This window comes from Mirounga angustirostris, unplaced genomic scaffold (assembly GCF_029215605.1).
Source record: "Mirounga angustirostris isolate CCGP_5_RB_7025 unplaced genomic scaffold, mMirAng1.0.hap1 SCAF_10, whole genome shotgun sequence".
Lineage (NCBI taxonomy): Eukaryota > Metazoa > Chordata > Mammalia > Carnivora > Phocidae > Mirounga > Mirounga angustirostris.
Genome location: NW_026991718.1, coordinates 31,146,942 through 31,165,839, shown reverse-complemented (window position 1 = coordinate 31,165,839; position 18,898 = coordinate 31,146,942). Strand labels below are relative to the sequence as shown.

Below are 18,898 nucleotides of genomic sequence, written 5' to 3'. Positions count from 1 at the left end.
GAGAAATGAGGTGTCCTTGAGGCAAGGGAAAATTCAGAACTGATATTATGCAAATACAAGCTTTTCATATTGAAGTGTGGGAAAAAGGTGTTTCCCATGTGTGGTGAACTCTTTTCTAGAAAATGGTATTGAAAAAAATGTTAGCCGGTTGATAGTTTTCTTTAAAGTATTTGTTGCTATTTTACGCCCTCAGAAAATCCTCAGAAACCTGCATTAGCTTTCTTTTGAGTTTGTGGCCTCTATAAATTCAGTTTGTGTGTCTTAACTTTAAAAAAAATCTTTTGAACAATTTTTGATCTATAGGGCAGTGCTGTTCTATTTTTAAACTCTCTGATAATTTTTTTAAGTGTTTGTGCGTCAGCATAGCGTCTGTTTCCTTTTTTAAGGAATTCAAGAGTGATTGTTTATAAATCCTTGTTGAGAAGCTTATTGTTTCTTGTGGCTTTTTAAATGGCTGTATTAAAGGGAGAATTATCACATGAACAGACATCCTGATTAACAGTGGTTCACTATGGGAGTGGGGGAGGGGCATTCTTGACATAAATAACTCCATGTAACAAATATTTCATGAATTTTCATTGACCTTGCCAAATAAAATGTCAAGTGTCAATCAAAATAGGTACCTAAGAAAAAAAGATTGAATTATCACCTCAAAGTTAGCATGCTGTCTTCTGAACATTAACCTAGGTATATTTTGAGTTCCTAAGATTTTGAAGAACTGTGCAGAGAAGTATTATCAAAGAACAGTTTTCAAGTGAAGGAGACAACGCGGCAGAAAAAAGTCACTGCAGCTCCTGTTCGAAATAACCTGGACCAGGGATTTGATGGGAGAGTTGGCAGCTGTTTGTATGGAGGGAAGGAAGCAGAGCAGCTAGTAAGCTTGGTGGAAATCTTCGTGCAGGGATTTGAGAATCTGGTAGAAATAATAATGAAGAAAAACCACAGGGAAGCTTTTATCATTGCTCATACTGAAATTCCCGTGGGGTTATGTTCGAGAAAGAGGTTTGTGGAATTTACATCCACAAGCAAGTGATAAACAGAAAGAGAAAGAGACTCTCAAAATAGCCAATTTTTGTGTTTTCCACAAGTATTCATGCTTATGTTCTAAAACCAAAGCGACCTGGCTTTTGTATTTTTACGTGTTTGCCTTCCATCTGTCTCTGAAACATCATTTTATGATACAGGTAGATAACTGCTGCCCCACAACCAGCAGGGCCAGGGTAACACTCAGCCTTTACCATTGCCTGAGGGATGTAAGTAGCTAGTGCTTTGTTTTCTTACAAAATTAGGTAATCTGTGCTGATTGGTGAGTATTTTCAAAATACTGAATTATCTTAGTCCTTCACATCATCCATAAGATAAAGGTTTCCAGGGGTTAGTGTGACATAGTACATGTGAGAATCACTGAAGGGGGGAAATTAATAGAGATAAAAATAGCTTCTGGAATACGTACGCTTTTTTGTGTAAGATTTCAAATACAAATGTTATGGCCTCAAATGCAGATGTTATGTTTTCATTCATTAGCAGTTTTGCACCACTTGAGACTAAAAGTGGAGCCTAAATCAATACAAGCCTGGGAATATATGCAGCCTGTAAGATATTTTTTGAAGGTCCTTAAACTTTGGCCAAGTTTTCTTGGTTTATTTTTAGCTTCTGCTGGTTTTTTTCTTTTTGGCAAGACTGCTCTTATTTCTAATCAAGCTAAAAACAACTTAAACTTGAATCACGTTAGAATTTAGGACAACAGTGATGAGTGTGGGAGTGTTTATTATGCTGCCCGCTTCACTCACTCCTCTGCTGAATGCAGTGTGCAGGACGGTACAGCTGCTACTTCCTAAAATCTGGAAGAAGGCTTGACAGGAATTAAAGAATCACAGTTAGACGGCCGATTTTTCAATGACCTAGTGCCAGTAACCGGATTAGCCGTTTGCAGCTACATTCGCAATTAATCATTTATTTCAGTTTCTGTAATGATTACATAACTCATGGAATTGTTCTTTGTATTTATATGTCACAGCTGTGGAAACCTGAAGGGATCCTTTAATCCAGAGAGGTTATGTGATACAGTAGAAAAAAGCATAAAACTAGGCATCGCACAATCTAGCTTCTGGTTCCATCTCTGCCACTCTACTGTGTGACCTTGGATAAGTCTTAGCTCCTCCTCTCATGTAGAAAGGAAAAACATCCTCAGCACCACCCCCTTCACAGCAGTCATGTGGAATCAATTATGGGAGTGCCCTTTGAGAACGCGACGTAACAGAGATCAGGAGTTGATAGGATCCCCGTGTGACTGATGTAGCACTGAGGCATATCATGACTTTCCCAGCATTGTCATCAGTTACTAAGGTACCGAAGTGACCAGACGTTTTGGTTGAAGATGAAAGGACCATTTTAAAGTAGTTTGCTTTTAAAAAAAAAGGCTGTTTTCTTTAAAAAAAAAACTTCACTTAGAACCTGCTTTTTATTCTGTTTTTCAATTTAAAAGTACCTTTGATATCCCGTAACTTTTTAGCCTAACTTAGGTGGCATCTGAGGAGAAATGGATCTGAATATTGATTTTAGACTTCTAGATCGAAATAAACTTTTCCTTTAAAAAAAGGAGGGGCCAGTCTAAATTTAGAATACGGCCCAGGGCTACTTGGAACCCTCGCTACTAATGGTCTGGGCTCACTCTCCCTCAGTGACAGCTCAGCATCTCTACAGTGACCACTGCTTTTGCTTCCTAGACATATGATATTTTGAGTAGCCTCACCTTACAAATAGATTTGCAGAACAGGAAGTAGATTCTTGAAAGGGAGGATTGTGATGAAATCGATATAAATCTCTGTTTTAAAATCTTGTACAGCCTTCTGTTCTAAAATCTTTTCTTCTGGATGAGACATTAGTCTTTAACGTTTGAGGAACTCTGTAACTGAAGACAAACAATAAGATACCAACAGAGAGGAAATTACTAAAGGATTATATATATTTAAATTACTTTTATCAGTAACCCACTAGACTTGGAAAGTAAAGGAGAAGAGGGGCATTTAAAACCAGTATGTTGGGGCGCCTGGGTGGCTCAGTCATTAAGCATCTGCCTTCGGCTCAGGTCATGATCCCAGGGTTCTGGGATCGAGCCCCGCATCGGGCTCCCTGCTCTGCGGGGAGCCTGCTTCTCCCTCTCCCACTCCCCCTGCTTGTGTTCCCTCTCTCGCTGTGTCTCTCTCTGTCAAATAAATAAAAAAATCTTTAAAAAATAAAAAAAATAAAACCAGTATGTTTTTATTCTGTGAATTTTCTTTAACTTAAAACATTATAAATTCAAGGTTGTCTGATATTTAAATCAATTCATTATCTTGATGACCACATAAACCAATAGATAAGAAATAGATTTTTATGATAAATCCATGCATTTGCTTTGGGGGAGGTTGTTTAATATATTATCATTATTTTATGTTAAGGTTAAATTTAGCATCATTCTTAATCAGACAGAATCAGCCTAAATAGAAATTTTCCAAACAAATTAACTGTGATTCTTGGTAAATCCTATGCTAATAAAAGACACTGTCCTCACAAAGGATCCACAGTGTGAAGCCTAACAAAAATAAAGGTACTTGCTACTGTCAACGAATTCATTATTAAATTAGAGTTTACCAGTCCATAATGTAAAATAGGAAAAGGATGCTCCCAATAAAAAAGTTAATGAATTCTCCCCTCCTTCTTTTTAATGACTTAGAACTAAATGTGGACCTTGGTGAAATTGGAGTCATAGAAGGGAGTGATTTTTTTTTCCCCCATTGTGGGAAGATGTCTCTCCCCCTGTTTATGCAGAAGATGACAGCCCCGGTCTCTTATTGCTGATGACAGCAGCCTTTCTCCACAACTTGGGGGAAAAGTGGCAAGGAGAGACTGGAGTAGGCCAGGCCTGGGGAAGTGATCACACTCAGGCAGCCTCCTGATCTACTTCAGGGAGCTGTGAATGAAAAGTAGGCCCTCTCATGGAGGGGGTTGGAGACTGAGCTCTTAGCGTGACTACTTGAAATAAAAGGAATTAAGTTGTGAATAGAACCAAATCCACATTCTCACACATTTAGCAGTTCTAATAACTTACAGGTATTTGTAAGCTTCTTTTAGCAGTTTTAAGACCTCTGGCGAATAAAATCATTGAGAAACTGTATTTAACTTAATCTACAGCGTTATAAGATCCAATTTCTAGTTGTATACTCTCTTAACGTGATTTAAAGGAATCTAGATAACATCCTAGATAAACTAGTCTGGATGCCAGAAAAAGTAATGGGTTATTGCTGTGGCCTTTTTCTTCATGAGGGAGATAGAAACCAACTGGAGATGTTCTGAGATCCAGGTAGCAGGTGGGAGCTTGTTTCCAGGCTCTCTGCCTTTCTTCCCTTTGCATTCCTGTGGCCGATGAGGACTTTAGTAAGTTCAGCTAGTCAGAGTGTACAGAGGTCAAGAAATAAGTTGATACAGAATCTTAGTAACAATGGTTTTGCCACTAATTTAGGAAGCACTCAAGCTAGCAGTTTGTTATAAAGTCCAAAGCATTCTATGTGGTCAGTACATTTTGGGAATTTTAAAATTGACTGTTTCATCCCTTTTGAAAATGTTAATAATAGCTTTAATCATGCTGAATCAAAGATTTTAATAAGATAATTTTCCTTTTTCTTCTTAGATCCCAATTTTGTTCGGACATTTCTTACAACATACAGATCCTTTTGTAAACCTCAAGAACTACTGAGTCTTATAATAGAAAGGTCTGTTAATGTAAAATGTTTAAATTTCCTTTTTTTTTTTAAAGAGAATGAGCCAAGATCCTGTATGTTTCTCAGAAATAAATTGTATGAGCTTTAAATTGTAGTTCATGAGTACTTTTTAAAGAAATAACATCTTTATAATAAAGTTTTGATTATTGAAGTACAAAAATAAGCATTCTTTTTTACATGGAAACCCAGTACTTGAAATTTCAAATTTATGGAATTAGTCAAGTTAAAGAACTATATAAAAATGTATAATTTAAGTTCTGAAAATTTAAATTTTGATGATTTAGGTGTTCTAAACAGAACTTTTCAAATATATCACATGTTGAAGAAAATGGAGCTTATCAGTGAACAAATACCATAATCAAGAAAAGTGTTTCAGCCACCCAAGGAACAGTCAACTCTTTAAGGATTACCCTAAAAACTGTTATGTTAGCTGATTCAGAGTGATTACACAAGCCAAAAATGAACAGCAGTCCCATAACTTTATAATCACATTTATTTTTAGACTTTGCATGTATTTTTAATCCTTTATTATGTTTCTTGTCTTTTTGTATTGGCAAGCATTAATTTCTTTTTTAAAAATTAAAATAAGATCATTAACCTTTATATTATAGAAGCCTTGTTTTCACTGATGCATATGTGTATCTGTAGTAATCTTCACAGTGCTCTCTGGATTGTGCTGACTAGTGAAAAGGGGTGTAGTTTTCTGTTTGTATAATTTGATGTTATTAGTATTTTCATTAGTTTGTTCTGTTTTATGTTAGGTTTGAAATTCCAGAGCCTGAGCCAACAGAAGCTGATCGCATAGCTATAGAGAATGGAGATCAGCCCTTGAGTGCAGAACTAAAAAGGTTTAGAAAAGAATACATACAGCCTGTACAGCTGCGGTAAGAGTAACAAAATAACTGAAGTGATGAAGTCTGTATTGAACTTTTGTTTCAGAGTTGAAGTAAATAAGGATCTTTCCCAAGCAAGCAGGAGGTAGCAAGTAAAATGAGTGAAATAAAGAGCAATTATCAGAAATTATTGTATAAGTCTTAATTAACATAGGATTTTGAAAGTGGTAAGCCACTTATAAAATTATTTAATTTTTATTTTTTATGTTTTAATTTATACAATTCATCACGGTAAACGCCTATGTGTGAGTTCCCATGTAATTCAGTCATTCTTCTGTGTTAATGCCATAGAGTATTAAATGTATGTCGGCATTGGGTAGAGCACCACTTCTATGATTTTGAAAGGGATGCAGATCTTTTGCAGCGAATGGAAGAATTTATTGGAACAGTGAGAGGTATGGTTTTTTTAAGTGCTCAGTTTTCTATGTAATAAAAGTACCAATATGGTGACTGTCAACTGATGTCATTATTGTTCAGTGTTGTTAAGGGTTGTTTATAACAGTGGCAGCACAACCATTTGAAAAAGCTGAAAATTTTCATCAAACAACATTTTGACCTACAAATTGCTCAGTAATCACCCTGTTGACCCAAACGTATTTTCATTTAGTAAATCAGTGTAGTGATTATTTTGGAATTGGACAGAAAAAGTCTCGGTTTATGCTGTTTTTCCACTTATCTGAAGGTATATGTATCAGAGGACAGTTAGGAACTAGTGTACCATCAGAACACCACTGCTGGAGACGGACTGGGCCCCAGTTAGGGGAATAGAGCATGTATCAGAGAAGCCGCAGAGCAGATTGGATTGAAAGCCAAGAAACAGGAGTTCTGTTCTGAACACTGTCACTCACCAGATACATGACTTTGGGCAAAACCACTTTGATTCTGTAGACTCCTATTTCCTCATCAGTAACATAAGAAGCAAGACTCAATGATGCCAACGTTTCCCCTCGAGTTTTAAAGATTCTATGATCATAGCGGTCTAAGAACGTCCTAGACAAACCTGTTTCTAATGTCCAGAGTGTACTCTAAATGAGAATCAGAAAATAAAGGGTTAAATAAGAGTACTTTCATGCATAGTACAAAACAGAGCTACATCAGAAACGCACACTAACATGAAGGAATCGACCCTCTGGTACTGTTTGGTTTGTAAGATGCAATGTTAATCAGATTAACAGTGAATGTGTATAGTCCAACCCTATAAATCCCATGTGTGCCAGATATGTCTTTTTTATGGAGGATTATAAAATAATATTTTGAACTGAAGTTAGGAATGATAGAGGTGAAAAATCTATGAATAAATTACTTTCTAATTTTATTTTGGAAGGATGTAGAAGAATATGTACCAGACTATTAACAGTAGTTACCCATGTGAAGAAGAATGAGATTGGGATAGGGAACAGGGACGTGGTAAAGGGGAACTTCCATTTTTTTATTTTTATCATTTGAACTTTGTAATAGCAAAGATATATTTAAGTATCACTTGTCTGATTTTAAAACATTTTAAAAGGATAAAATATCGAGTGAAAAGTTTTTAAATGTTATTTAAAATGTAATGTATTTCAGGTAAAGCAATGAAAAAATGGGTTGAATCCATCACTAAAATAATCCAAAGGAAAAAAATTGCAAGAGACAATGGACCAGGTCATAATATTACATTTCAGAGTTCACCTCCCACAGTTGAGTGGCATATAAGCAGGCCCGGGCACATAGAGACTTTTGACCTGCTCACCTTACACCCAATAGAAATTGCTCGACAACTCACTTTACTTGAATCAGATCTATATCGGTATGTAATTTGACATTCAAGCTGAAAAATCATTTCAAAGGAGTTAATTTTTTAAATGAAATACTGGTTTCTGCCTTATAGGAATGTTGTAAGACCTAAATGAGCTAGTACATGAAGTGTGTAGTAATAAAGCCTTGATGCATAGAAGGCCTCCCCTTCTTTCACTCCCTGATCCCCCTGCCCTGCCTGGATTTAGAGCTTCTCTCTGTCTGTAGTCACTCCTAGCTGGTAAAGCTAAGTGCAGATCCTGGCTTTACCAATTGCTGGCTTGCTATCCTTGGGCAACTTTAGCCTTCTTGTTTAACTTTTACTACTCTGTCCCTTAGCTTCCTCAGGATTAAAATGGGGCTAATAATAGTACCTATTCCTGAGGCTGTTGTGAGTCACAGCCTTTTTGAGTTTTTCTACATTGACATAACTACTGTCTTAGAAAGTCCATTTCTCATTTTAAATGGGGACTGTTTAGAAGTTAGAATTGCAAACTATTTTTTAATAACTAATGAAAAAAAAAATCTATAGATCTCCATCCACTCCAAAGATCCTCACTATTCCCAAAAACTAATGTTAGAATCGATTTTATTTATTTCCCAAGATCTTTCCTTTAGAGGGGGAAAAAAAAAAGATTTATGAACTGCAGTGATTACTATATCCTCAATGAACTGATCATTATAACAGATACCATTATTTAAAAGAACTATCCCGAATTACATTGCCACCCTAATTCATTAAATAATATTTATAAGTGCTGGGAAAGATATTATGAGAAAATCCCAATGTTGCCAAAAGCAAAATGCTACTATAAAGTGATAAGTACACAGGTACATGCATAAAAATATTGTTTTGATCTATAGAAAAATACCCATAATTGTAAAATTTTGTTATACCTTGTTTTCATAAACCTTTCTGTTGGTGTAAAAAGAAGGCTTAGATGGGAGGTTAGTTTTATTTACCTCATTTACTTAAGAAAACAGCATGCTAGAGGGAAAAGTATCATGTAGAATTATGTCTTGATTTTAGAGCTGTACAGCCATCAGAATTAGTTGGAAGTGTGTGGACAAAAGAAGACAAAGAAATTAATTCTCCTAATCTTCTAAAAATGATCCGGCATACCACTAATCTCACTCTGTGGTTTGAGAAGTAAGTATTACTGACATTCTTAGATTTCATAGCAGTCAGCTATTACGATTTTAAATGCAGTTCTGTTTTTATATGTCTCATGTTCTTTTTTTTTTTTTTATGTCTCATGTTCTCTTTTGTTCCTCTGTTCCTCCTTTCTTTTGCACTGAGTGAATAGTTTTCTAATGTAACATTTTTATCTCATTAATGATTTTTTGAGGGTTTGTTTAGTGAAAGCTTTAAAGCTTACCATCTACATCGGAATCCACTTCAGATTTATACTAGTTTAATTCAAGGAATAGATATAAATGTTCCTCCTATAGAGCTCTATTCCCTGTCTCCCTTTTTTGTGGTATTATTATAATATGTATTACGTATAATAATGCAAATCTAATAATACATTGTAACAGTTGTTGCTTTACCATTTGTTATTATTTCCTTAGCCCATTACAGCTTTGCTCTCACCCACCTCCTCTGTGTAGTTATTGGCAATATATTACATATAGGTCCAATATATTACTTATAGGTCCAACATTACATTACATCACATCCACATTATTTTATACAGTTGCCTTTTAAATCAGTTAAGAGAAGCAGTGAGAACAAAATATGCACTTACAGCGTCTTCTATAATCACAGATTTACTCTTAGCAGTGCTCTTTGTTTTTGTGGATTTGTGTTACCATCTGGGGTTCCTCGCTGTCAGCCTGAAGAACCTCCTTTAGTATTTCTTGTATGGTGGGTTTGCTAGCAACAGATTCTCTGTTTTTGTTTATCTGGGGAAGTCTTTATTTTGCCTTCATCTTTGAACAATAGCTCTACCTTCAAGTTAACTAATTATTTCTTCTGCCAATTCAAATGTACTATTAAGCCCCTTTAGTAAATTTTTATTTTAACTGTTGTATTTTTTAATTTCAGAGTTTCCATTTGGTTCCTTTTATCATTGCTGTGTCTTTTATGTCATCGTCGTCCTATCTTCCTGTACTTTCTAAATCACGCTTTCTCTCCTTTAGTTCTGTGAACATATTCAATAATGGCTACTTTGAAATCTTTTTCTGTTAAATCTGTGTCCTCCTCACAGGCAGTTACTGTTCCCTGCTTTTTTTTCCATGAATGGGTCATATAGTAGCTCCCCCTTATCTGCGGAGGATGTGTCCCAAGGCCCCCAGTGGAAGCCTGAAACCATGAAATAGTACTGAACCCTATATACACTATGTCTGTTGCCTATACATAACGTACCTCTGATAAAATTTAATTTACAAATCAGGCACAGTAAGAGATTAACAACAATAACGAATAACACAGAACAGTTACAACAATATAATAAAAGTATGTGAATGTGGTTTCTCTCTCAAAATATCTTCCTGAACTGTACTCACCCTTCTTGTGATGATGTGGGATGATAAAATGCCTACACAATGACATGAAGTGCCCAGGCAAAGTGATGCAGCCTTAGGCTACTAATGACCTTCTTACGGTACCTCAAAAGGACGATCATCTGCGGGATGTGGTTGCCTGCGGGTAACTGAAACTGGGGAAAATAAAACCACAGATGAGGGGGGACTACTGTACTTGTTTCTTTGCATGCCTCCTAATTCTTTGTTGGAAACGTGACATTTTAGATAATACACTGTAGCAACTTGTGGGTAGTCCCCCCCCCCGCCCCCGCCGCCAGAGTTATTGCTTGTTTATTTAGTGACTAGCTGGATTATTTTAGTGAGGCCTATCCCCCCAACTCCCTCCACACTGAGACGTTAAGCGGAGAAGTCCCTCTTCTGAGAGGTACAGATTTGGGTATGTCCACAGTCACCCCAAGAAGGCAGCAGTAGAGGTAGGGATTTCTTCGGCTCCTTTCCTGACCACACCCAGCTGTTCACATCCACTAACTGCCAGCTGACTGACGGCTCTCCTGTTTTCAACAATTTCCCCAGTGGTATAAATTGCTCTGCAAACAAATCCAATCAAATTGTGACTCCTTTTTAAGGAGTGGTTTCTTAGGTCCCCGATATTTGTTCTGACCCCAGGAAGACTCCTTCCAGCTCTTTTTCCCTGGTTCTCTCCTGCAAACTAGTCCATGGGCAGTCTAGGCAGTTAGATCCATGAATCTCCCTATCGCCTTCACCACAACTTTCCCTCATTGTTCTCGAGAGCAAGTGACAAGAGAGTAGAAGTTGTTTGAGCCTGTCCTCTTGAGCTCAGGATGATGGCAAGCTTCTCTGAAACATTCCTGCTCTAGGAGCTGAATGCAGGGTTGGGGGTGGGGTGTGAGGTCCTCTTTGCTCACCTCTCCTGGCGTGGGACCACTGCCTCAGGAGCCAGGGAAAGACTGTCTTCCCAGCATTCTCAGTATGCCACGTTCAAGTGAGAGCCCAGGCTCCACGTCGGAGTGAAGAAGGGAGTCCCCACTCCTCAGCTGCACTCCGCAGGGAGTTAGCCTCAGCCACCAGGAAGCTGGGGACTGGATGAGGAATGCTGATGTCCTGTTCCTCCAGAGAAGAAACCCCTCCAGCTGGGAGCTAGGTGGAGAGGGAGACCTAAGTTCTTGGCTGCAGCTGTCTGGAGTAGACTCTTCCCCTCCACCGCCAGAGGTTCTCTGGGAGAAGGAGGGAGCAGGCTCGGTTCAAATGCCATAAACTCTTGCCTCTTTTACTGAATTTTTGTAGATTTTCCTAAATAGATGTTTCTTCATTTGCCATTTGCTCTTAGGACCATTTCCAGAGACTTTAAATGGGGGGGGTGTATATTTATATTAGGTTTATATTTTTTATATATGTATAATTTTCACCAGTTTCACTGAGGAGTGGGTAAGCAGAGCTGCTTACACTGTGGTATCAGCATGCAGAATCTCAATGCAATTTTATAGTTGGGGCCACAAAGTGGCATTTTATACACTGGCCATATTTTTTTCTGAGTAAATACAATGTGATTAGTTGATTAATATTTTATAAGGGTGATGTGAGTTTCCACAGATCATACTGGAATTATCAGAACAAGAGGCCAGTGACATAGGGAATGACTAGAACCTAAGCTAGAATGTGGATAAAGACTTGAAAGCAATTCCTGAAGAGAAATAAGCATTCCAAGTCACTTATATTATTTTATGTTATTATCTCTTAGCCTCTAAAAAGTAAAACTTTAGGGGCACCTGGGTGGCTCAGTCATTTAAGCATCCGTTTCTTGATTTCAGCTCAGGTCATGATCTCAGGGTTGTGAGATCGAGCCCCACGTCAGGCTCCACGCTCAGCAGGGAGTCTACTTGAGATTCTCTCTCACTTTCCCGCCCCCCCCACTCTCTTGTTCTAAAATAAAATAAATCTTTTTTTAAAAAAAGTAAAACTTTAGAATTTGCCCTCTAAATGTTGCTTCCTGATTTCTTCATTATCAAATTAAATAACTATACTTAAGTATGCAGAAGACCTTTTCTATCATAAATAATTAAAATTTATGTCTGTAAAGAGGAAACAACTGATAAGACAGACTATTTTCATTTTTCTTATTTTTTTAAATTGTTGTAAGAGCACTTAACATGAGAGATACCCTCTTAACAGATTTTTTTCAATGTGTAATACAGTATTGTTAATTTATAGGCATAATGTACAATGGATCTCTAGAATTTATTCATCTTGCATAACTGAAATTTTATACATGCTAGTTGGCAACTCCCTATTTTCCCCATCCCATAGCTCCTGGCAATCACCATCCTATGCTTCTGTAATTTTGACTATTTTAGATACCTCATATGTGTAGAATCATGCAGTGTTCATCTTTCTGTGACTGGCTTATTCCACTTAGAATAACATCTTCAGTGTTCATCAATGTGGTCACATATTGCAGGATTTTCTTCTTTTTTAAGGCTGAGTAATATTCTATCATGTGTATATACCACATTTTCTTTATCCATTCATCCATAGATGGGCGTTTGAATTGTTTCCACATCATGCCTATCATGAACTAACGCTGCAATGAACATGGAGTGCTAATATCTCTTTGAGACCCTGACTTCAATACTTTCAAATAAATAACCAAAAGTGGAATTGGTGGATTGATCATATAATAGCTCCATTTTTAATTTTTGAGGAACCTCCATACTGTTTTCCATAGTAGCTGCACCTGTTTGCATTCCCCCCACCAACAGTATACAAGGGTTCCAGTGTTGGCCTTTTCAATGTGAGAGGTTCTTGGTTGGCTACCGTGGTTCTTAGCCATGGATGTACATTAGAATTGGAGTCACGTATAGATAAATCACTCCAGACTTACCTGGTTTTTACAAAAACTCTACAGGTGATCTCAGTCTGTATACCTAGGTAATATCAACTGGAATAGTTAAATAAAAGATGTAAATATATTATACTTGTACCTTTTTAAATGTCCAGCTAACTAGTTAGCCAGTGTATGACATATTTGTAGAGATATAGCTGTTTTAAACATGTAAACATGTTATGTTTAATTTGATAGCAAGGCAAATTTATTTTGATAGTTTTACAGTAGTTCTTCTCTTGGTGGCAGGTTACCTTCATTGGAGAATAATGTAATGTAATTTTCACCTTTACATTTTAAAAAATGTTTAATACTGATTTATATTTATTGTTCCATTTATGTATTTCTAGTTTTTTTTTTTTTAGATTATAAGTTGTTTACATTATTAAAAACCAAGTTTAAAATGCCTTTTTTCTTTCCTGGTGATTAGTAAATTTAAAAATTCTCTCAAGCATTAGTAAATGCTCACTGAGGAATTTTCTCTTTTTGAGCACAGTATGCTTCCTTTTAGCTATGTACTGGAATTTACGTACCTTCCAAGGATTCTTGGTATTTAAATGTAAAATGTTTTTGACTTTTTCTTTCTTCCTTAGTAATTTAAAAAATTTTATTCTTAATTATGGTAAAATACTTTAATTGACTTTTTAACATTTCAGTGCTTTTCTAAAGAGCTGCTCCTAGAAATGCAATTAATTGTTTCTGTATATCAAAGAAAGAAACATTAATCACTAAAATCTTGCAATTAGATGAACAGGAGGCACAGAATTCTTGAGTTCCAGAATAAATTCCCCTAGAACACACCCACATCCCAGAGACCAAGCATACATTCAACAAGATGTTAGGCTCATCAGTTAATTCTAATAGAGTAGGAAAATGATTGACTGTTTTGCTGTGTCAGTGTGAAAAACAGTGAAGAGCAGCATGCCCGACTGAAGGCACTGCCTTATCCAGTCTCCTGCTATACCCTTCCGTCTGAATATATGTTCTCTATACTTCCTCTATAACCATTCCCCCGCCACTCTACATTGTTTTATTTACTAAATTCCTTAAATCATTTCTTTGTTGGGAAAACTACAAATTTAATTCATTTTTTGTCTTTGATTCCCAGATGTATTGTAGAAACTGAAAACTTAGAAGAAAGAGTAGCTGTGGTGAGTCGAATAATTGAGATTCTACAAGTCTTTCAAGAGCTGAACAACTTCAATGGTGTCCTTGAGGTTGTCAGTGCTATGAACTCCTCACCTGTTTACAGACTAGACCACACATTTGAGGTAGGTTTGTGTAGGTGTGTTTTAAATGAAGAATCAGGATTTTAATAATCGTGGTCTTTAATGTTTAAGTGCCTTATCTGTCTTTTCAGTAACAGTTTAAAAGATGGAATTGTCTAAATTTTGTATTGAATTGGTTGCACTTTATAAATTAGGCATTCTCGTTAAAATGCATTCACAGGTCCTAGGCTAGGTTAGAAGATGAAAAACCTTTCAGCACCTTACTTGTATGGAATATACAATTAAATGCTCTCATAATTGTGTAAGGAATTGCAAGATATTAAACTGATAAGAACAGATTTCTCTCTCTCACACACACATACACACACACACCCTAAGTTTGTTCTAGGATCAATGAAATGAAGACAGTGTCTTTGAAACAGTTATTATCATTTCTTAGAATCAAACTGATACTGTTGTGTTTGGGCTACTCTAAGCCTGGCATTTTGGGGCAAAACCTGTGATTCCTTTTGTAAACTTATGCTTCCTAAATGTTATTTTTTTTATTATAGCAAATACCAAGTCGCCAAAAGAAAATTTTAGAAGAAGCTCATGAATTAAGTGAAGATCACTATAAGAAATATTTGGCAAAACTCAGGTCTATTAATCCACCATGTGTGCCTTTCTTTGGTGAGCATTTCTTGAATTTTTATTGTGTTTCTGGATAAAACAAGACACTTACTTCATTAAATGACTGAATATACATATATGGAATATACCAACAGAAAATACTTATTTAGTAAATAATTAGCACCTGAATCACCATAGAATTTTACTCTATTAGGACATTTGAAGATCATGCCCAAAATGTAAATTCCATTTTTTTATTTCCATCTTGGGCAGCCATTTGATATCATATAAAGCTGATTTGTACTTTTATATTCATAGAAATCTTTTTTGTTGAATTTTAATAGACCACTCTACAGAAGAGGTATGGCCATACTTGTTTATATTTATAATCCTCTTACTTGTAAACAGTTTCACATAGCTAAAAGTCATCTTTGAGCCCACATCTTCTGCACACCAAAACTTTACCCTTTTTTCTTGTTCGTCTACACCAGAGGAAGGAAGTACCCTTTCCTTCCTTTTAAGACTTTTGCCTTTTGTCTGTATTTGAGAATATTTTTTTGAGCTAGAAAACCAATCTAGCTAGATACTATATATCTAGCTGGGAATCTCTCAAGCTAGATATTTTACCAATCTGGCTTTTTATTTTTATTCTTTGATATACAGTATTTTAAAATTCTATAATCTGTCCATCTTTACCATTATGATTTTATTGTTTCTAACCTTAGAAAATTCTTCCAGTCTAGTAATTTAATATTGCAGTCATATTTTCTTCTAGCTTATGATGTGAACTTTAAAATTATATTTAACTCTTTAATCATATAAAAAATTATATTTAACTCTTTAGATATATGAAATCTTCAAATTTATTTCTCCACCTAATTGTTTATTTGTTGACCCAGGTTTATTGAGTAATTTTCTTTATCCCATTTATATATGGTACCTCTTTCTTTAATAAATAGTGTTTCCCATTAACTTCCTATACAAGTGCCCCAGTTTTTAATGATTGGCACTTTATAATCTGTGATTCTCAACAAGGAGCAATTTTTGCCCCCCAAGGAACATTTAGCAATGTCTGGAGACATTTTTTGTTGTTCTAATTGGGAGGTGCTAGAGGCTTCTAGTGGGTAGAAGGCAGGATCCTACAACGCACAGGACAGCCCCTGACAACAAAGAATTATCCAGTCCAAAAGGTCAGTAATGCCCAAGGCTAAGAAACCTGCTTTGTAGTGTTTTCATATATGACAAAGTTGGTTCTTCACTGCCACTTCAGTATTTTCTTTGCCAGTTTTGTCTCTGAACTTTATAATGGGGGAGGGTGATAATTCCCCAAAATACAGTTGGAACAGTCTATCAATTAATTTGGAAAGAACATATATGATACTTAACTTTTTCCTGGGTACTTTTGGTTGTGAATGGTATTCATTTTTTAATAATCAATTACCCTTAATTCTAGGAATTTTTAATTTCCTTGGCTTTTCTAAATATTTAATCATGTCTCTTCCTTTGGTCTTATTTCTGTGTTAGGCTTTATAGCATTAGTCAGACCTTCCCAAACAAAGATTAAACAATAGTGATGAAAATAAGTAGCTCTGTTTTAATTTCAGTTTCAGTGGGAATAGGTATAATTCTATTTGCTTGATTAGATGCTTTTTATTATGTTAAAGTTTCTTTTCATAGTTATCTTCTGTGTTTTTGTTAGCAAATACATTTATTTTTAATAGTTCACCACCTCTTGGGCGCCTGGGTGGCTCAGTTGGTTAAGCGACTGCCTTCGGCTCAGGTCATGATCCTGGAGTCCCTGGATCAAGTCCCACATCGGGCTCCCTGCTTGGCGGGGAGTCTGCTTCTCCCTCTAACCCTCCCCCCTCTCATGTGCTCTCTCTCATTCTCTCTCTCTCAAATAAATAAATAAAATCTTAAAAAAAAAAAAAGTTCACCACCTCTTAGTGGGGGAAAAATAATTTTTCTTGTTTAGCAAATTAAAATTATAGGTTTACTAATGCTGAACTTTCCTATTTACTAATATTAAACCTTATTTATTCATAGTAGATTGATCTTTTAAGTGTACAAATGAATTCTATTCATTATCATTTTTATTAGGATTTTTATATCCATCTACATAAACGAGATTGGTCTGTGATTTTTCTTTGTGCTCTATTTATCAGCTTTTGTTGTCGTAGTTACATTTACTTCATAACATGAGTTCAGTAGCTTTCCATCTTACTCTATTCTGGAATATCATGAAATGATCTAGCCTTTAAACTTTGAAGTAGGCCAACAGAAAAACCATTTGGGCCTGGAATCTTTTGTAGGATATAATTCTTTAGTAACATTTTAATTTCTTCCTTAATTTTTTTCTATTTCCATTTCCTGCTACACACTTGTCTCATTTCATTATTTTAAAAATACTAGTAGTCAGTTGTATCTACAAAAACACTTTTTAAATTGTTCCATTTGCAATATATCTTTCCCATTTCTTTTTTTTTAAGATTTTATTTATTTGCAAGAGAGAGAATGAGAGACAGCATGAGAGGGAGGAGGGTCAGAGGGAGAAGCAGACTCCCTGCTGAGCAGGGAGCCCGACACGGGACTCGATCCCAGGACTCCAGGATCATGACCTGAGCCGAAGGCAGTGGCCCAACCAACTGAGCCACCCAGGCACCCTATCTTTCCCATTTCTATTTTTACTTGTTTTACTTTGCTTTTTACTTCAAAAAGATAAAATCTTAAATGTAATTACTCTCTTCTTTTGTTTTCTATATCATGTATTACTTTTTATCATTATTAATTTATTTTTTTCCTGAGAACTTTTTGCCCCCCTACCTACATTCTTGGTAAAATTATTGAGTTTATTTTCTCTTTCTGGTAAAACTTTTTTTTTTTTTTTTTTTTTTAAGTTATATAAGTACAGATTCGGGGCACCTGGGTGGCTCAGTCAGTTAAGCATCTTCCTTGGGCTCAGGTTATGATCCCAGGGTCCTGGGATCGAGCCCCGTGTTGGGCTCCCTGCTCACTGGGGAACCTGCTTCTCCCTCTGCCCTGCCCCCGACCCAGCGCATGCTCGCTCTCTCCCTCTCTCTCTCTAAATAAATCAATAAAATCTTAAAAAAAAAAAAAAAGTACAGATTCAGTCATATTTAATTTTTAAAATGGAATGTATCTTACATAAGATCTTGTAAGTTAGAAATGTTACACCTGTCTGGGCAGTACAGAAGACGCACAGACCTTCCACAGTTCATAGAGGAAAGAGTGTAAAGATAATTTTGATAAGGAGTTAACAAACAATTTAAAAATAGTTTACGAAAAGAGGATCAAGAAGCAGATGCATTAAAGTTGATGTATTTGAAGTGTGGTGACTATGGTGCGAGTTCATACAAGGGAGCCTTGAAAGGACCTGGGTAGGCCTGATACTCATTTCATTCAATCTGTCAAATATTTCTTGAGTACCTGTGAAATATCAGGGACTATGTCAGGTGCTTAGAAAAAGTGAAAAATACATAGTCCCTCCATGTGCTCACTGAGCTCATGGTCACACTACTTGTGATAGGTCACCACTGTGAGAGGTGAAAAGAAACTTGAGGGCCTGTTCCCCCAACTCCCTGTGTGGCCCCACTACCCCGTCACCCTGATTGGTGAGCATTTATTCACACAAACTGAACTCTCTGAAGTACTCTCTTGCAGACATACGAACTAACATAACTGATCCTCGTAACATGTTAAGTGGGAAAAAAAGTTTCAGACCTGTGTTTAGAGTATGATTCCATTGTGTTTAAGGTCGGCCATGTGATCTGGTGAGTGAACACAAACATGTAGCTAGTTTGATAGGTACAGACAGCCCACCTGCCCGCCTTCCTGCCTGTTTCTGCTTCTCTTCTGTTTCAAGGTCAGTTCTCCTGCTCTGGGAGATCTTTGTTGTTCCCCCAGCTCCTGATATTAGCCACACAGCCTTTCCTGGTTCTGACCAGAGGGGAGAGCCAGATGTTCCTGCTGCTTCCTAATTCTGGCTCGTCTATGTGGTAGCTTGTAGAAACTCCTTCCAGATTCTTATCCTTAATTCTGGGGACTGTTTTTGTGGATGTGTCCCCCCCCCCCCCCATGGGAGGGTCAGGGACGGTATCTGACACTTACTTCCTCTGTCATCTTGCAGAATTCTCATTCAGGTCTCTCGCTGGCACTACACCATTTACAGAATAAAAGTCAGGCAACTTCTCCTTCTGAGGCTTTCCCAAACTGAGTCTATATCTCAGT

At 36.5% G+C, this 18,898-nt stretch overlaps 1 protein-coding gene across 3 annotated transcripts in view; it reads left to right on the top strand.

Annotated features, from left to right (window-relative positions):
• Nucleotides 1–18,898, top strand: part of SOS1 (SOS Ras/Rac guanine nucleotide exchange factor 1) — a 142,862-nt gene that overhangs the window by 108,651 nt on the left and 15,313 nt on the right. For all 3 annotated transcript variants that reach the window (XM_064572140.1, XM_064572139.1, XM_045884465.3), the window contains 7 exons: nucleotides 4,670–4,751; nucleotides 5,522–5,644; nucleotides 5,945–6,048; nucleotides 7,217–7,439; nucleotides 8,457–8,576; nucleotides 13,921–14,083; nucleotides 14,593–14,710. In XM_064572140.1, coding sequence (XP_064428210.1) covers nucleotides 4,670–4,751; nucleotides 5,522–5,644; nucleotides 5,945–6,048; nucleotides 7,217–7,439; nucleotides 8,457–8,576; nucleotides 13,921–14,083; nucleotides 14,593–14,710 — 933 coding nt within the window. The remainder of the gene's footprint in view (nucleotides 1–4,669; nucleotides 4,752–5,521; nucleotides 5,645–5,944; nucleotides 6,049–7,216; nucleotides 7,440–8,456; nucleotides 8,577–13,920; nucleotides 14,084–14,592; nucleotides 14,711–18,898) is intronic.